The sequence below is a fragment of the Gymnoscopelus microlampas genome (genome assembly GCF_963454915.1).
Source record: "Gymnoscopelus microlampas genome assembly, chromosome: 5".
Taxonomy (NCBI): Eukaryota; Metazoa; Chordata; class Actinopteri; order Myctophiformes; family Myctophidae; genus Gymnoscopelus; species Gymnoscopelus microlampas.
In genome coordinates, this window is record NC_139942.1 from 9,738,081 (window position 1) to 9,750,579 (window position 12,499).

The following is a 12,499-nucleotide window of genomic DNA, read 5'->3' on the forward strand; positions in this document are numbered from 1 at the left end:
GTCCGAGGCCGGAGGGCCGACGGTGGGGACCTCAGGGTCTTCATAGAAAGCTGTTGATACTCTGTTTGTTCCATGAAATAAATCCGAAGCAACGAACCTCACTATGGAGTGATGACTCAAATCCATTCTTTCATCATTATACACATCTCTGGAACATCAAACTAACTTTACAATATGGCGTTGTTGGCAACTTCAATAGTGCAGTAAAACCTGTAAGTCTGTGGTTTTAAAGATACCACACAAACACACCATTGAAAACAATAATATAGCATTGTTATAAATAATAAAGCATTATAAATATAGTAAATGTCATGCCGAATAGTTTGACCCAGATAAAAGTAGCTGTCTATAGTTTAAACTGGGTGGGATAGCTTGAAACAGCCCGCATGTGCATGGATGGTTGGCAATCACTTTTTGACAATCACTTTTGGGCACAACACCTGTCCATCTACATTTTTCCTTTATTTAACAGCATGCAAGCTTTCCTAGGGAATTCTTTATTTTGTGTTGTATTGCTGTATGAGTGTTTGCTTTAATGATGCAATTTAAATATTAGAGAGAAATTTTTTTGGCAATTATTTCAATGCACACAATAATGTCACTGCAACAAATATCATTGGATATTTAAGCAGCAAAACTAAAAGGTCCAACTGAGTTTTTAGTTGAATATTCTCAGAGTTCCACTGTTTGCAGTCAAACACACCTGTAGTCAATAGTCAATCACAGAGTCCATGTTCATGAACCCACAGTCCACCCACACACATTACAGTATCACTATACTAAACAACTTTGTTTTGTTTTGTCCTACACATCACACTATCACTGCTAAAACCATTTTGTTTTGTTTTAAGGAGACTCTCAGGTGATCGGAGACTCTCAGCCTGTGCTGGCCATAGTGGGAGATGATGTGATCCTTCCATGTCACATTAAGCCATCTGTCAATGTGGCCAAGGGGACAGTGGAGTGGACCAGACCTGACCTGAAGCCAGAATATGTGCACATGCTCCAACATGGAGTTGTGCAACCTGATGTTCTGAACCCGCTGTACAAAAAGAGGACGTCCCTGTTCCAAGACGAGCTTCCTCTTGGAAACATCTCACTGAAGCTGTCCAGGGTTCAGCTCTCAGACGAGGGGAAGTTCAAGTGTTTTTTTCCGACCCTGCGCAGCAGCAGTTTGATCCAGCTACTTGTTGGTAAGATTATGGTCAAAACATGGATGTAAAACAACAAGGATGGAAAGAGCAGGACAGAATAGCTTTCATTAAAAACTGATTGTTGAGCAAGACTTTTCAAATTCAACTCCTGAACTGTTGAACTGCTACAATAGCCAGGGTTGCAAAAAAAACAAAATGCATGAAAAAAATATTTTCTTAACAACTTAAGCCTTACATACTTCAGTGTACAATGAACAGCAAAAATGGCCAATATAAGCTCCCAAAGTGATGCATCGGGACTCGTTAGTAAGCTTGTAGATCAGCTATTTTCGCAATTCTTGCCCAAAATTGCCTTATTTGCTTATACAGATCTAAACACAGAGGACTAAAACTATGGTTGAAATCAAATCAATTGTGCTCAGTCTGCTCACATGAATAGTTTCTGACTGGTTATTGGAACGATTATGTGTGGGTTAAAAAATATTGAACCAAAGAAAAGTATTAAAAAGCGCTTCTGACAAAAGCAAACAACTCCACCCCCTCTCCCCTTAGCACACAGAGCTGCTGCAGGTTTTTTTTCCCCGTAGTCTGTTAAAGTAACTATGCAGTGGACCTGTTTATAAAACTTAGCACTGACGCTAATGTTATGAAAACAATTCATTCTATTTCTAAAATCTATGATGTGTTTTCTGAGGAGAGCAATGTGACAAGAAATGACTTCATATAGTATTTCTCTCGCTAGTTCTACTGAAAATAAACTCTGTGAACCCCTCTTTGTAGAAGTTATTGAAATATTTAAAGTCCTGCTTATTATTGTAGGCCTATAAGCAGTGTCATGAAGCATCAGGGAAAAAATCACACGTTGTGATACATTGTGAGCTTGGAGATCCATTTGTCAGCTGTTCTTATCAATGATGGACAAAACCTCCACTTTAGTTGGTTTGGGTAAAGTGGTGATAATGACACATATGACAATATATATATATGAAGTCACAATACCAACTTTGATGAGTCAGTATTGCTTTGTTTAAAAAATATATAATAAAAGGTTTTTCATTTCCTGAAAAGTTAATATTTTGTTTTTTCATTTCCTGAAAAATGAACATTTTGGAGTTAGCTGGTTTCTGCCCGACAACAGAAATATATTATTTTTTTGGACTTGATTGGGTTTTAGACTAGTGTTATTCTATTTGAGAAAAGCCTCCTGTGGAAGGTGTTGAAAATTAACACTCGTGCTACACATTAACTAAGCAATGCATCTGGTTCGTCCAATGTGATTATGATGTCCATGTCAAATAAATAAACATCACATAAATATGGATGCCAGGGTCAATGTGGTTAATATATGTTTTAAATGTAATTGTTAAATTATGATATGATCAAATATAAATATCAAGCATATCCGACAGTCCCACCCCCACCCCCCTCGACAGACAGACAGACAGACAGACAGACAGACAGACAGACAGACAGACAGACAGACTGACTGACTGACTGCTGACTGTGAGGTTCAATTCATAAAGGTCTCACAGGTAATTTTATTACCTGTGTAGGCCCTATAAAGAGAAGAATGCATTCACCATCTGTTTTGAATAAGGGGTGTCATGTTTTGCAATTAATTAAGCTTACCTAGACTATTTCTGTTATTAAGGTTTTGTGATTTCTCTCAGACTGTGTAGGGCAGAGGCATCTAATCTCTGAGTTAGGGTAATCGCATACCCTCGGATTAAAACCATTTCTTAATTCCATTTAAGGGTGTGTTTTCACTATAATTTATAACTATAAGTTTTGGGCCATGACGGAGGCGCGCCGACTCAGCAGACCTTGAGGCTGAGGAGTCGTGCCCGAGCGCCTCCAGGCGTGAGTGCCCACGACGACCAGCCGATGGGCTGCTAGTCGAATCAGCGCCTTCCGAGTTATGTACCGATAGGGACAGAATCGTAAATATTTTTGGTGCGGACTGCGTTTGTCCCAACTGCCACTCAAAGTGACTACTGGCCAACTGCCTGGATGAGGCAGACTTATTTTTTAAAGCTTTGTGCTTTCTATCAGACTGTGCAGGGCAGAGGCGTCTAATCTCTGAGTCAGGGTAACCGCATACCCTCGGATTAAAACTATTTCCTAATTCCATTTAAAGATGTGTTTACACTATATTTTATAACTAAGGGGTAGATGCTGAAAGGATACAGTTTTGGAAACAAGTTAGCATATCCACAGTTCTGATGTTCACACCTCCAATTTGGAAGACAATTAGCTCCCTGTTGATGGTCCAAATGTTGATGGCTCTTGGTATCAATGTGCCTTCATTGATATTCTCATTAGCTCAACAATGAGATCTCCCCCTCAACTCTGTGGTTGATGTAGGTGATCAACTCTATTGTTTAGGTTAGTAAGAATATGTGGATAGTTTCAGTTCTTTTGGGCAGTTTAGAAGTTTAGACCCCCTGGATATTTTGTGCTAAGTCTTGTAATCCATTCTTTTTCATGGAATCTTTTCTGCCCAGTTGTCCAGCGGTCATTGTATTCCAGACCGCATACTTTTATAGCATCAATCCCATGTGTCATAAAGTGTTGAACAATGAATACATGGGTATCTTTTTCATTATTAATGGTGTACCTGTGTTGGCTTATTCTAATTGCTATGGAGTTGCTTGTCTCTCCTACATACTGTAATCCACACACTTGGCAAGTAATCAGATAAACACAATGTCTGGTGTTGAATGTGATGTTCTGTCTTAGGCTAATAATGTTTTTGTTTGTCCTGTTTTTAACCGTTTGTTTCGGGCTAAAGTAGTTAGGCCTTGCCCGTGCTACTTGGTTCCATGGCTTCAATTTGCTGTGGATCAAGTAGTCTTTCAGATTTTTGTTTTTCCTGTAGGCCGAAATTATATTAAAGTCCTGTAGGAGGTTTCCTCCCCTGTTTTCAAAATGTATTTTGATGGCTCTGTTGGCCAATAAACTTTGGCTAGAGAATGTGGTTACTAATGCTAGTGTGGGTTTCTCATTCCTTACTTTCACTTCCTGGAACGTGTTGTATGATTTCCTGAGGAATGTTCTTGTATATCCACGTTTCCTTAATGCTGTGAATAGTCTTGCAGGCATTTTCAAAATCTGCTGTTTGTGTGCAGATTCTCTTGAAACGTAGGAGCTGTGACTTGACTATTCCTGCGAAACAATGGGTTGGATGGAAGGATGTCTTGTGGAGCAAGGCATGTGTATCAGTCTCCTTAAAAAACAACTTTGAATCCAGTTTGCTGGTGGTGTTGAAATCTTTCCCTTTTAAGACTGTAACATCCAAGAAGTCAATTTGTTCTTTGTTTGTGACATATTTCACTGTTATTGAGGCATGATGTGTGTTTAAGACTTGTATGAATTGCTCAAATTCCTCTGTGGAGTGCTCAAATAAACATCTAGAAACCTAAAATAATGTGTGGGTTTGAATCTGCACTTTTTAAGTGCTGTTTCTTCCCATAAAGCCAAATAAATGTTTGCGTAGGATGGTGCGAATTTCTTTCCCATGGCTGTTCCACTGATCTGAAGGAAGGTTTTCCCATCAAATGAAAAATCGTTTTTGGTCAAATTTAATTCTAGTAATTCCAATAATTCTGCGTCTGGTCTTTGTCTGTCAGGATACTTTTTAAAGATATCTCGGATTGCCTTCAGCCCCGCTACTGTGTTTATATTGGTGTACAGGCTATCAACATCTATTGAAAACAAGAAGGCACCCTGAGCAACCGTGATGTTTTTTATTTTGTCAATAAAGTCATATGTATCCTTAATATAGCTTGGATGTTTTACAGATAGTGGGTTTAAGTAGAATTCAATAAATTCTGCTGTGGCATATGTTTCTGAGTTACAATCCGAGACAATTGGGCGTGCAGGTGGAATTTCATAAGGAATAGTCCAGCTGCTTGGGTCCTTGTGGATTTTGGGTAAAAGATAAAGAATTCTAGCCCTTTGGGAATTTTCGCCCCGTAGGCCAGGTATTTTTCTTGTTTATGGTCTATAAACTCTTTCTCCCTTAATTTGGTAATGATTTCCCCCACTTCTATTGCTGTTTGTTCAAAAATGGGTGCCTCCAATTCCACATAGTGATTTGAGTTGTTCAACTGTCTTAAACCCTCAAAAACATATTGTTGTCTGTCCAAAATGACTATACGACTCCCTTTGTCTGCAGGCTTAATCACAATGTCCTGGTTGTTAGCTAATGATCTTAGAGTTGTAATTGTTAAATTATGATATGATCAAATATAAATACCAAGCATATCCGACAGTCCCACCCCCACCCCCCTCGACAGACAGACAGACAGACAGACAGACTGACTGCTGACTGTGAGGTTCAATTCATGAAGGTCTCACAGGCAATTTTATTACCTGTGTAGGCCCTATAAAGAGAAGAATGCATTCGCCATCTGTTTTGAATAAGGGATGTCATGTTTTGCAAATAATTCAGTTTACCTAGACTAAAGGTAAAACCATTTCCCAATTCCATTTAAGGATGTGTTTTCCCTATAATTTATAATTATAAGTTATGGGCCATGACGGAGGCGCGCCGACTCAGCAGACCTTAAGGCTGAGGAGACGCGCCCGAGCGCCTCCAGGCGCGAGTGCCCGCGTCGACCAGCCGCTGGGCTGCTAGTCGACTCAGCGCCGTCCGAGTTATGTACCGATAGGGACAGAATCGTAAATATTATTGGTGCGGACTGCGTTTGCTCCACTGACTGCGTTTATCCCAACTACCACTCAAAGTGGCTCCTGGCCAACTGCCTGGATGAGGCAGACTTTATTTTTTAAAGCTTTGTGCTTTCTATTAGACTGTGCAGGGCAGAGGCGTCTAATCTCTGAGTCAGGGTGACCGCATACCCTCGGGTTAAAACTATTTCCTAATTCCATTTAAGGATGTGTTTACACTTTATTTTTTAGGACTATGGGGTAGATACTGAAGGGATACAGTTTTGGGAACAAGTTAGCATATCCACAGTTCTGATGTTCACACCTCCAATTTGGAAGACAATTAGCTCCCTGTTGATGGTCCAAATGTTGATGGCTCTTGGTATCAATGTGCCTTCATTGATATTCTCATTAGCTCAACAATGAGATCTCCCCCTCCACTTTGTGGTTGGTGTAGGTGATCAACTCTATTGTTTAGTTTAGTAAGAGTATGTGGATAGTTCCAGTTTTTTTGGGCAGTTTAGAAGTTTAGGCCTCCTGGATATTTTGTGCTAAGTCTTGTAATCCATTCTTTTTCATGGAATCTTCTCTGTCCAATTGTCCAGCAGTCATTGAATTCCAAGCCGCATACTTTTATGGCATCAATCCCATGTGTCATGAAGTGTTGAACAATTAATAAATGGGTATCTTTTTCATTATTAATGGTGTACCTGTGTTGGCTTATTCTAATTGCTATGGAGTTGCCTGTCTCTCCTACATACTGTAATCCACACACTTGGCAAGTAATCAGATAAACACAATTTCTGGTGTTGTATGTGATGTTCTGTCTTAGGCTAATAATGTTTTTGTTTGTCCTGTTTTTAACCGTTTGTTTCGGGCTAAAGTAGTTAGGCCTTGCCCGTGCTACTTGGTTCCATGGCTTCAATTTGCTGTGGATCAAGTAGTCTTTCAGATTTTTGTTTTTCCTATAGGCCGAAATTATCTTAAAGTTCTGTAGGAGGTTTCCCCCCCTGTTTTCAAAATTGTTTTTGATGGCTCTGTTTGCCAATAAACTTTGGCTGGAAAATGTGGTTACTAAGGCTAGTGTGGGTTTCTCATTCCTTACTTTCACTTCCTGGAATGTGTTGTATGATTTCCTGAGGAATGTTCTTGTATATCCACGTTTCCTTAATGCTGTGAATAGAGTTTTGCAGGCATTTTCAAAATCTGCTGTTTGTGTGCAGATTCTCTTGAAACGTAGGAGTTGAGACTTGACTATTCCTGCGAAACAATGGGTTGGATGGAAGGATGTCTTGTGGAGCAGTGCATGTGTATCAGTCTCCTTAAAAAACACCTTTGAGTCCAGTTTGCCGGTGGTGTTAAAATCTTTCCCTTTGAAGACTGTAACATCCAAGAAGTCAATGTGTTCTTTGTTTGTGACATATTTCACTGTTATTGAGGCATGATGTGTGTTTAAGACTCGTATGAATTGCTCAAATTCCTCTGTGGAGTGCTCAAATACTCCAAAAATATCATCTAGAAACCTAAAATAATGTGTGGGTTTGAATCTGCATTTTTTAAGGGCGGTTTCTTCCCATAAAGCCAAATATATATTTGCGTAGGATGGCGCAAATTTCTTTCCCATGGCTGTTCCACTGATCTGAAGGAAGGTTTTCCCATCAAATGAAAAGTCGTTTTTGGTCAAATTTAATTCTAGTAGTTCCAATAATTCTGCGTCTGGTCTTTGTCTGTCAGGATACTTTTTAAAGATATCTCTGATTGCTTTCATTCCCGCTAATGTATTTATGTTGGTATAAAGGCTATCAACATCTATTGAAAACAAGAAGGCACCCTGAGGAACCGTGATGTTTTTTATTTTGTCAATAAAGTCATATGTATCCTTAATATAGCTTGGGTGTTTTACAGATAGTGGGTTTAAGTAGAACTCAATATATTCTGCTGTGGCATATGTTTCTGAGTTACAATCCGAGACAATTGGGCGTGCAGGTGGAATTTCATAAGGAATAGTCCAGCTGTTTGGGTCCTTGTGGATTTTGGGTAGAAGATAAAGGACTCTAGCCCTGGGGGAATTTTCGCCCCGTAGGTATTTTTCTTGTTTATGGTCTATAAACTTTTTCTCCCTTAACTTTGTAATGATTCCCCTCACCTCTATTGCTGTTTGTTCAAAAATGGGTGCTTCCAATTCCACATAGTGATTTGAGTTATTCAACTGTCTTAAACCCTCAAAAACATATTGTTGTCTGTCCAGAATGACTATACGACTCCCTTTGTCCGCAGGCTTAATTACAATGTCCCGGTTGTTAGCTAATGATCTTAGAGCTCTCACCTGATCCGTTGTGATGTTATTCTTTTCTTTCAGGTGTCCTGGTACATTTTGTACTGTGGCTCTGTCCATCTGGATCAATTGCTTTAGGCTGTCCGGTAGTTTGTCATTGTCTGGTTCCCAGTAGGATGGAAGATGGAAGCGCGGAATTTCCGTGTCGTTTCCAGCTCCAAAATGTGTGGCTAATTTGAGTCTGCAATGGTATTTCGACACATCTGTTCTCAAGTTTTGTGATTGTTGCCTGTAGAGGTCTAATGTGGGGACGAATGATAAACCTTTTTCCAGAAGTGTTTTCTGGTGTTCGTTTGGTTGGAAATAATGAGACAGATTGATTATATCCGACTCCATAAGGCCCTGCCGGTTTGAGCTGTTGGGCCTTATTAGTTTAAAGAGTTTATCCAATGCTGTAACATGGATTCGGCTGTGTCCCTGAGCCAGTGGACGTTTTCGTTGTCTGTTTTGAAGCTGTTTGCAGGCAATTTTGGGAGGTGGGGCTCTTTCTTTATCTCCTCATTTATGTATGTCAGAGTATCCTTTTGGTCAGTACTTAGGCCTTCTGAGTAGTTGATTAGTGCTATGCGTTTCTCTGCATTGGGGAATTTTGCTTCGGCTGCAGTGCGGAGTCTCTTCAGGGCTGTGTAGCTTGTTTTTCTTGATTTTTGGTTCTTGTTGTTAATTCCTACTGAGATGATGAGGTGTGTGGCGTCCTCATTTTTCTCCGCTTTTATCAGGACTGTTCCGGCCCATTCCAGGTTCATTCCAGAGTAGGATTCTATCTGGATTCTGTCATCTGTGATTGTTGGGATCCGAGCCAGGTTGGAGTCCCCAATTATGATGATGTTTCGGTTCGGTACAAATCTCCATGTGGCCTTATTATCCTTTGATCCGCCTCTCCAGTGGCGTGGTTTCGTAGGTCTCGTCTCGATTGTTTCTTCCTGTGCTGGTGTTTCCCTCTGTGTAGTAGTGTCTTCGGTGGGTCCCTCTGGTGTTGTTTGGTTCCCTCCACTGTTCCTTCTCTCCTGGGTTGTCCTCTGGGGTGTGTCCCTGGGTGGTGTAGTCTGCCTCCTGGTGGGACGTTCCCTCTGTGGTTTCGGGGTGTTTCCTGGGTTCTGTTGTTCTTCCGTGTTCCTCCCTGTAGGCTGTGTGGTTTTGTTGGTGTCTTTCTGTTTCTTTTGTTTTCCCTTCCGTCCAATCGATGTCCATGGCCCCTCAGGTGTGGGCAGGTCTGAGAACTCTGCCTGTGTAAATTCTATTATTCTCTGTGTTGTTGCTCCTGTGGTTTCCAATCCTCCAGTTGAGTCTTCTCCCATGCCTGGGTTACCTGTAGAGGGAGAAGAAGGAAGGGAGGGGGGGCTGGGGGATGGGGGGGAAACGTGTGGTGTGGGGTGTGCTGGTGTGTGTGTTTTTGTGTTATATATTTCCCTTACTCCTGTATGGGCTAAGCCCAGAGTCTTCTCTGTTAGGCGCCTTCCCAGATTTTTTCTTGCCCATTTAGTGGCAATGGAGAAGGCCCTGTCGTATTCCTGTGTTAAGCACTGGGACAGGTCTTTTTTTGTGTTTTCAATCAATTGGCTGAAGTGTTCTATTAATATTAACAAAGTGGTGTAAGACCAATGCTTTGCACTTCCTTGTAGTAGCAGTAAGGTTCTATCTGTTGGTTTTGCTGGTTTTATAAAATCCATCAGTTCTTGTTCTTTTCTAGCAATACCCTCTGGGTATTTGTTTATGTCTACATTCTGTGAATGGTGTAGTGCAATGATCAAATTGTTTATCCCCCTAATTGATTTGTGGAAATCACTGTTTCTCTCCTCATGTGGTGTGTGTATGTAAGTTTGTCTGTGCCTACCTACCTGGCTTACCTGGCCTGGTACCACATGTCTCCTGGGTCTGTGGTTGTTCCTGGTTTCTCCATCTGGTCTGGCTCTTTCCTGCCAGGCCTGTCTTCGTCCACTGGTTTGTTGGTTCATTCTCAAATGCATAAACGTTTTCGTACTATTATTGTACTTCATCAGATGCGATCCTCCGGATGAGAATGAATTCCTGTTCTTCTCTTCCTGTATTTATGTGTTTTTGTTGTGGGTGTGGCTTCCATGTGGCCATTATCCTCATTGGCTGGTGCTGTTGATGGCCCATTGGGTCATTGATGGCCCATCTGCTTGTTTCAGGCTTTAGGGGCATGTTCAGGCATGTTCCCTGTTTCATATGTATGGTCTACTTTTTGTGTTGAATCTTTGTTTATATATATGTATAAACATGGTTAGGTTTTAGGAAACGTTATAAACATTTTGCAAGCAGGCATATACCTCCATGTTTGCAAATGTGTATAATTAAAGATTGCATTAGATGACTCCCCCCACAAAATCAGAGGTACAAGCTTGACTGACTGCTGACTGTGAGGTTCAATTCATGAAGGTCTCACAGGCAATTTTATTACCTGTGTAGGCCCTATAAAGAGAAGAATGCATTCGCCATCTGTTTTGAATAAGGGGTGTCATGTTTTGCAATTAATTAAGCTTACCTAGACTATTTCTGTTATTAAGGTTTTGTGATTTCTCTCAGACTGTGTAGGGCAGAGGCGTCTAATCTCTGAGTTAGGGTATCCGCATACCCTCGGATTAAAACTATTTCTTAATTCCATTTAAAGATGTGTTTACACTATAATTTATAACTGAGTCATTCCACGAAACCGGTACGATTTGCGGTCCCTCTGACCCTTTTGAGTGTATTGTATCCATCGGGTCACCAAAATCAAAATTTAAAAGCTTTTTAGAATCAATTGAAATGTTACTTTGAATATTGTGTAAACAATTTACATACATTTTATCTTTATATCATAAATTATCTTGCTTTTTTCAGTAGACACCACCTATTTTGTCATTTTTTTCATGTCCCCCATGGCCTTCGATGAAAATGGACTTGAGATATGACTATTAAAAATGGGGAAAAAATAATACATTTTGCCATTGACATAATTGTATCCGTGCTTTATTGCTGGTCATGTTTTGTTTTTTAATAAATAGATGATTAATCATTAAAATTGCATTATATAGATCCGTCCCCCAGTCGCACTCAACCCCGTTACACAAGTCATTCTCCTCTCTGTAAAAAGTATAAACTGACCCTTTAGTGGCATCAACAACATGGCATTCTACAAGTCTTCTGAGCAAGATGCTGCAGAAAGAGGAACATTTCGAACTTCTTATACAGCTATTTAGGGTCATTTATACTTTCAAAGCGTGGTCGTAAAGCATAACAACTCAACCCCGTTACATGAAATAAAGATAGAAAACTATTATTATCTTAAATTGTCTTTGTCATTTCAGCAATATGTGATTGACTAATGTCATGCATGCCATGTGGTCTCCTCTTAATCATCACAGGTAGAGTAATGGCCATCTTGAGTAAAACATCTCAACCCCGTTCCACTCAACCCCGTTATGAATTTCAACCCTGTTACATATATTATTCCATGTACAAAATATAAATTTAATGCCTGAGATGGGAAAATATGTTTTTCTGCATGTTAAATTATGTCCTTAATGGTGTGGGCTATTCAAAAAAGTAATTTGTTTTCATCGATTTAAAAAAAAAAAAAAGTGCAAATCGTACCGGTTTTGTGGAATGACTCAACTATAAAGCCGATAAAGTATAGTTTTGGACCATGACGGAGGCGCGCCGACTCAGCAGACCTTGAGGCTGAGGAGTCGCGCCCGAGCGCCTCCAGACGCGAGTGCCCGCGACGACCAGCCGATGGTCTGCTAGTCGAATCAGCGCCGTCCGAGTTATGAACTGATAGGGACAGAATCGTAAATCTTTTTGGTGCGTTTGCCCCACTGACTGCGTTTGTCCCAACTGCCACTCAAAGTGACTACTGGCCAACTGCCTGGATGAGGCAGACTATTTCTGTTATTAAGGCTTTGTGCTTTCTATCAGACTGTGCAGGGCAGAGGCGTCTAATCTCTGAGTTAGGGTAACCGCTGGCTGGCTGGCTGTCTGGCTGACTGGCTGCAGTCTCTACAATGTACGGATGTTTCCAGACATAATGTACACTTGTTTACAGATTGGGCCCAATGCGTTTTAAGCTTATAAGCTAATATGCTGAACACTGAACGTTATATTGTGACCAAACAAACATCCATAAGGACAGTACCAAGGGCGAGTTCAGCCCCCACGGCCACGCACAAAAGTCGGCATCCCTGCGTGTGTGTGTGCGTGCGTGCGTGTGTGTGTGTGTGTGTGTGTGTGTGTGTGTGTGTGTGTGTGTGTGTGTGCTGGTATTCAGGCATTGCTACTCTATTTTATGATGAGTGTGTGCTGGTATTCAGGCAGTACTACTCTATTTGATGAGAGT

At 40.7% G+C, this 12,499-nt stretch overlaps 1 protein-coding gene across 1 annotated transcript in view; it reads left to right on the top strand.

Annotated features, from left to right (window-relative positions):
- The window catches only part of LOC311045913 (butyrophilin-like protein 1), a gene marked incomplete at its 3' end in the record, with an annotated part of 54,445 nt that overhangs the window by 17,351 nt on the left and 24,595 nt on the right, over positions 1-12,499 (top strand). Inside the window, exon 2 of the mRNA XM_084057985.1 lies at positions 852-1,193. Coding sequence (XP_083914111.1) covers positions 852-1,193 — 342 coding nt within the window. The remainder of the gene's footprint in view (positions 1-851; positions 1,194-12,499) is intronic.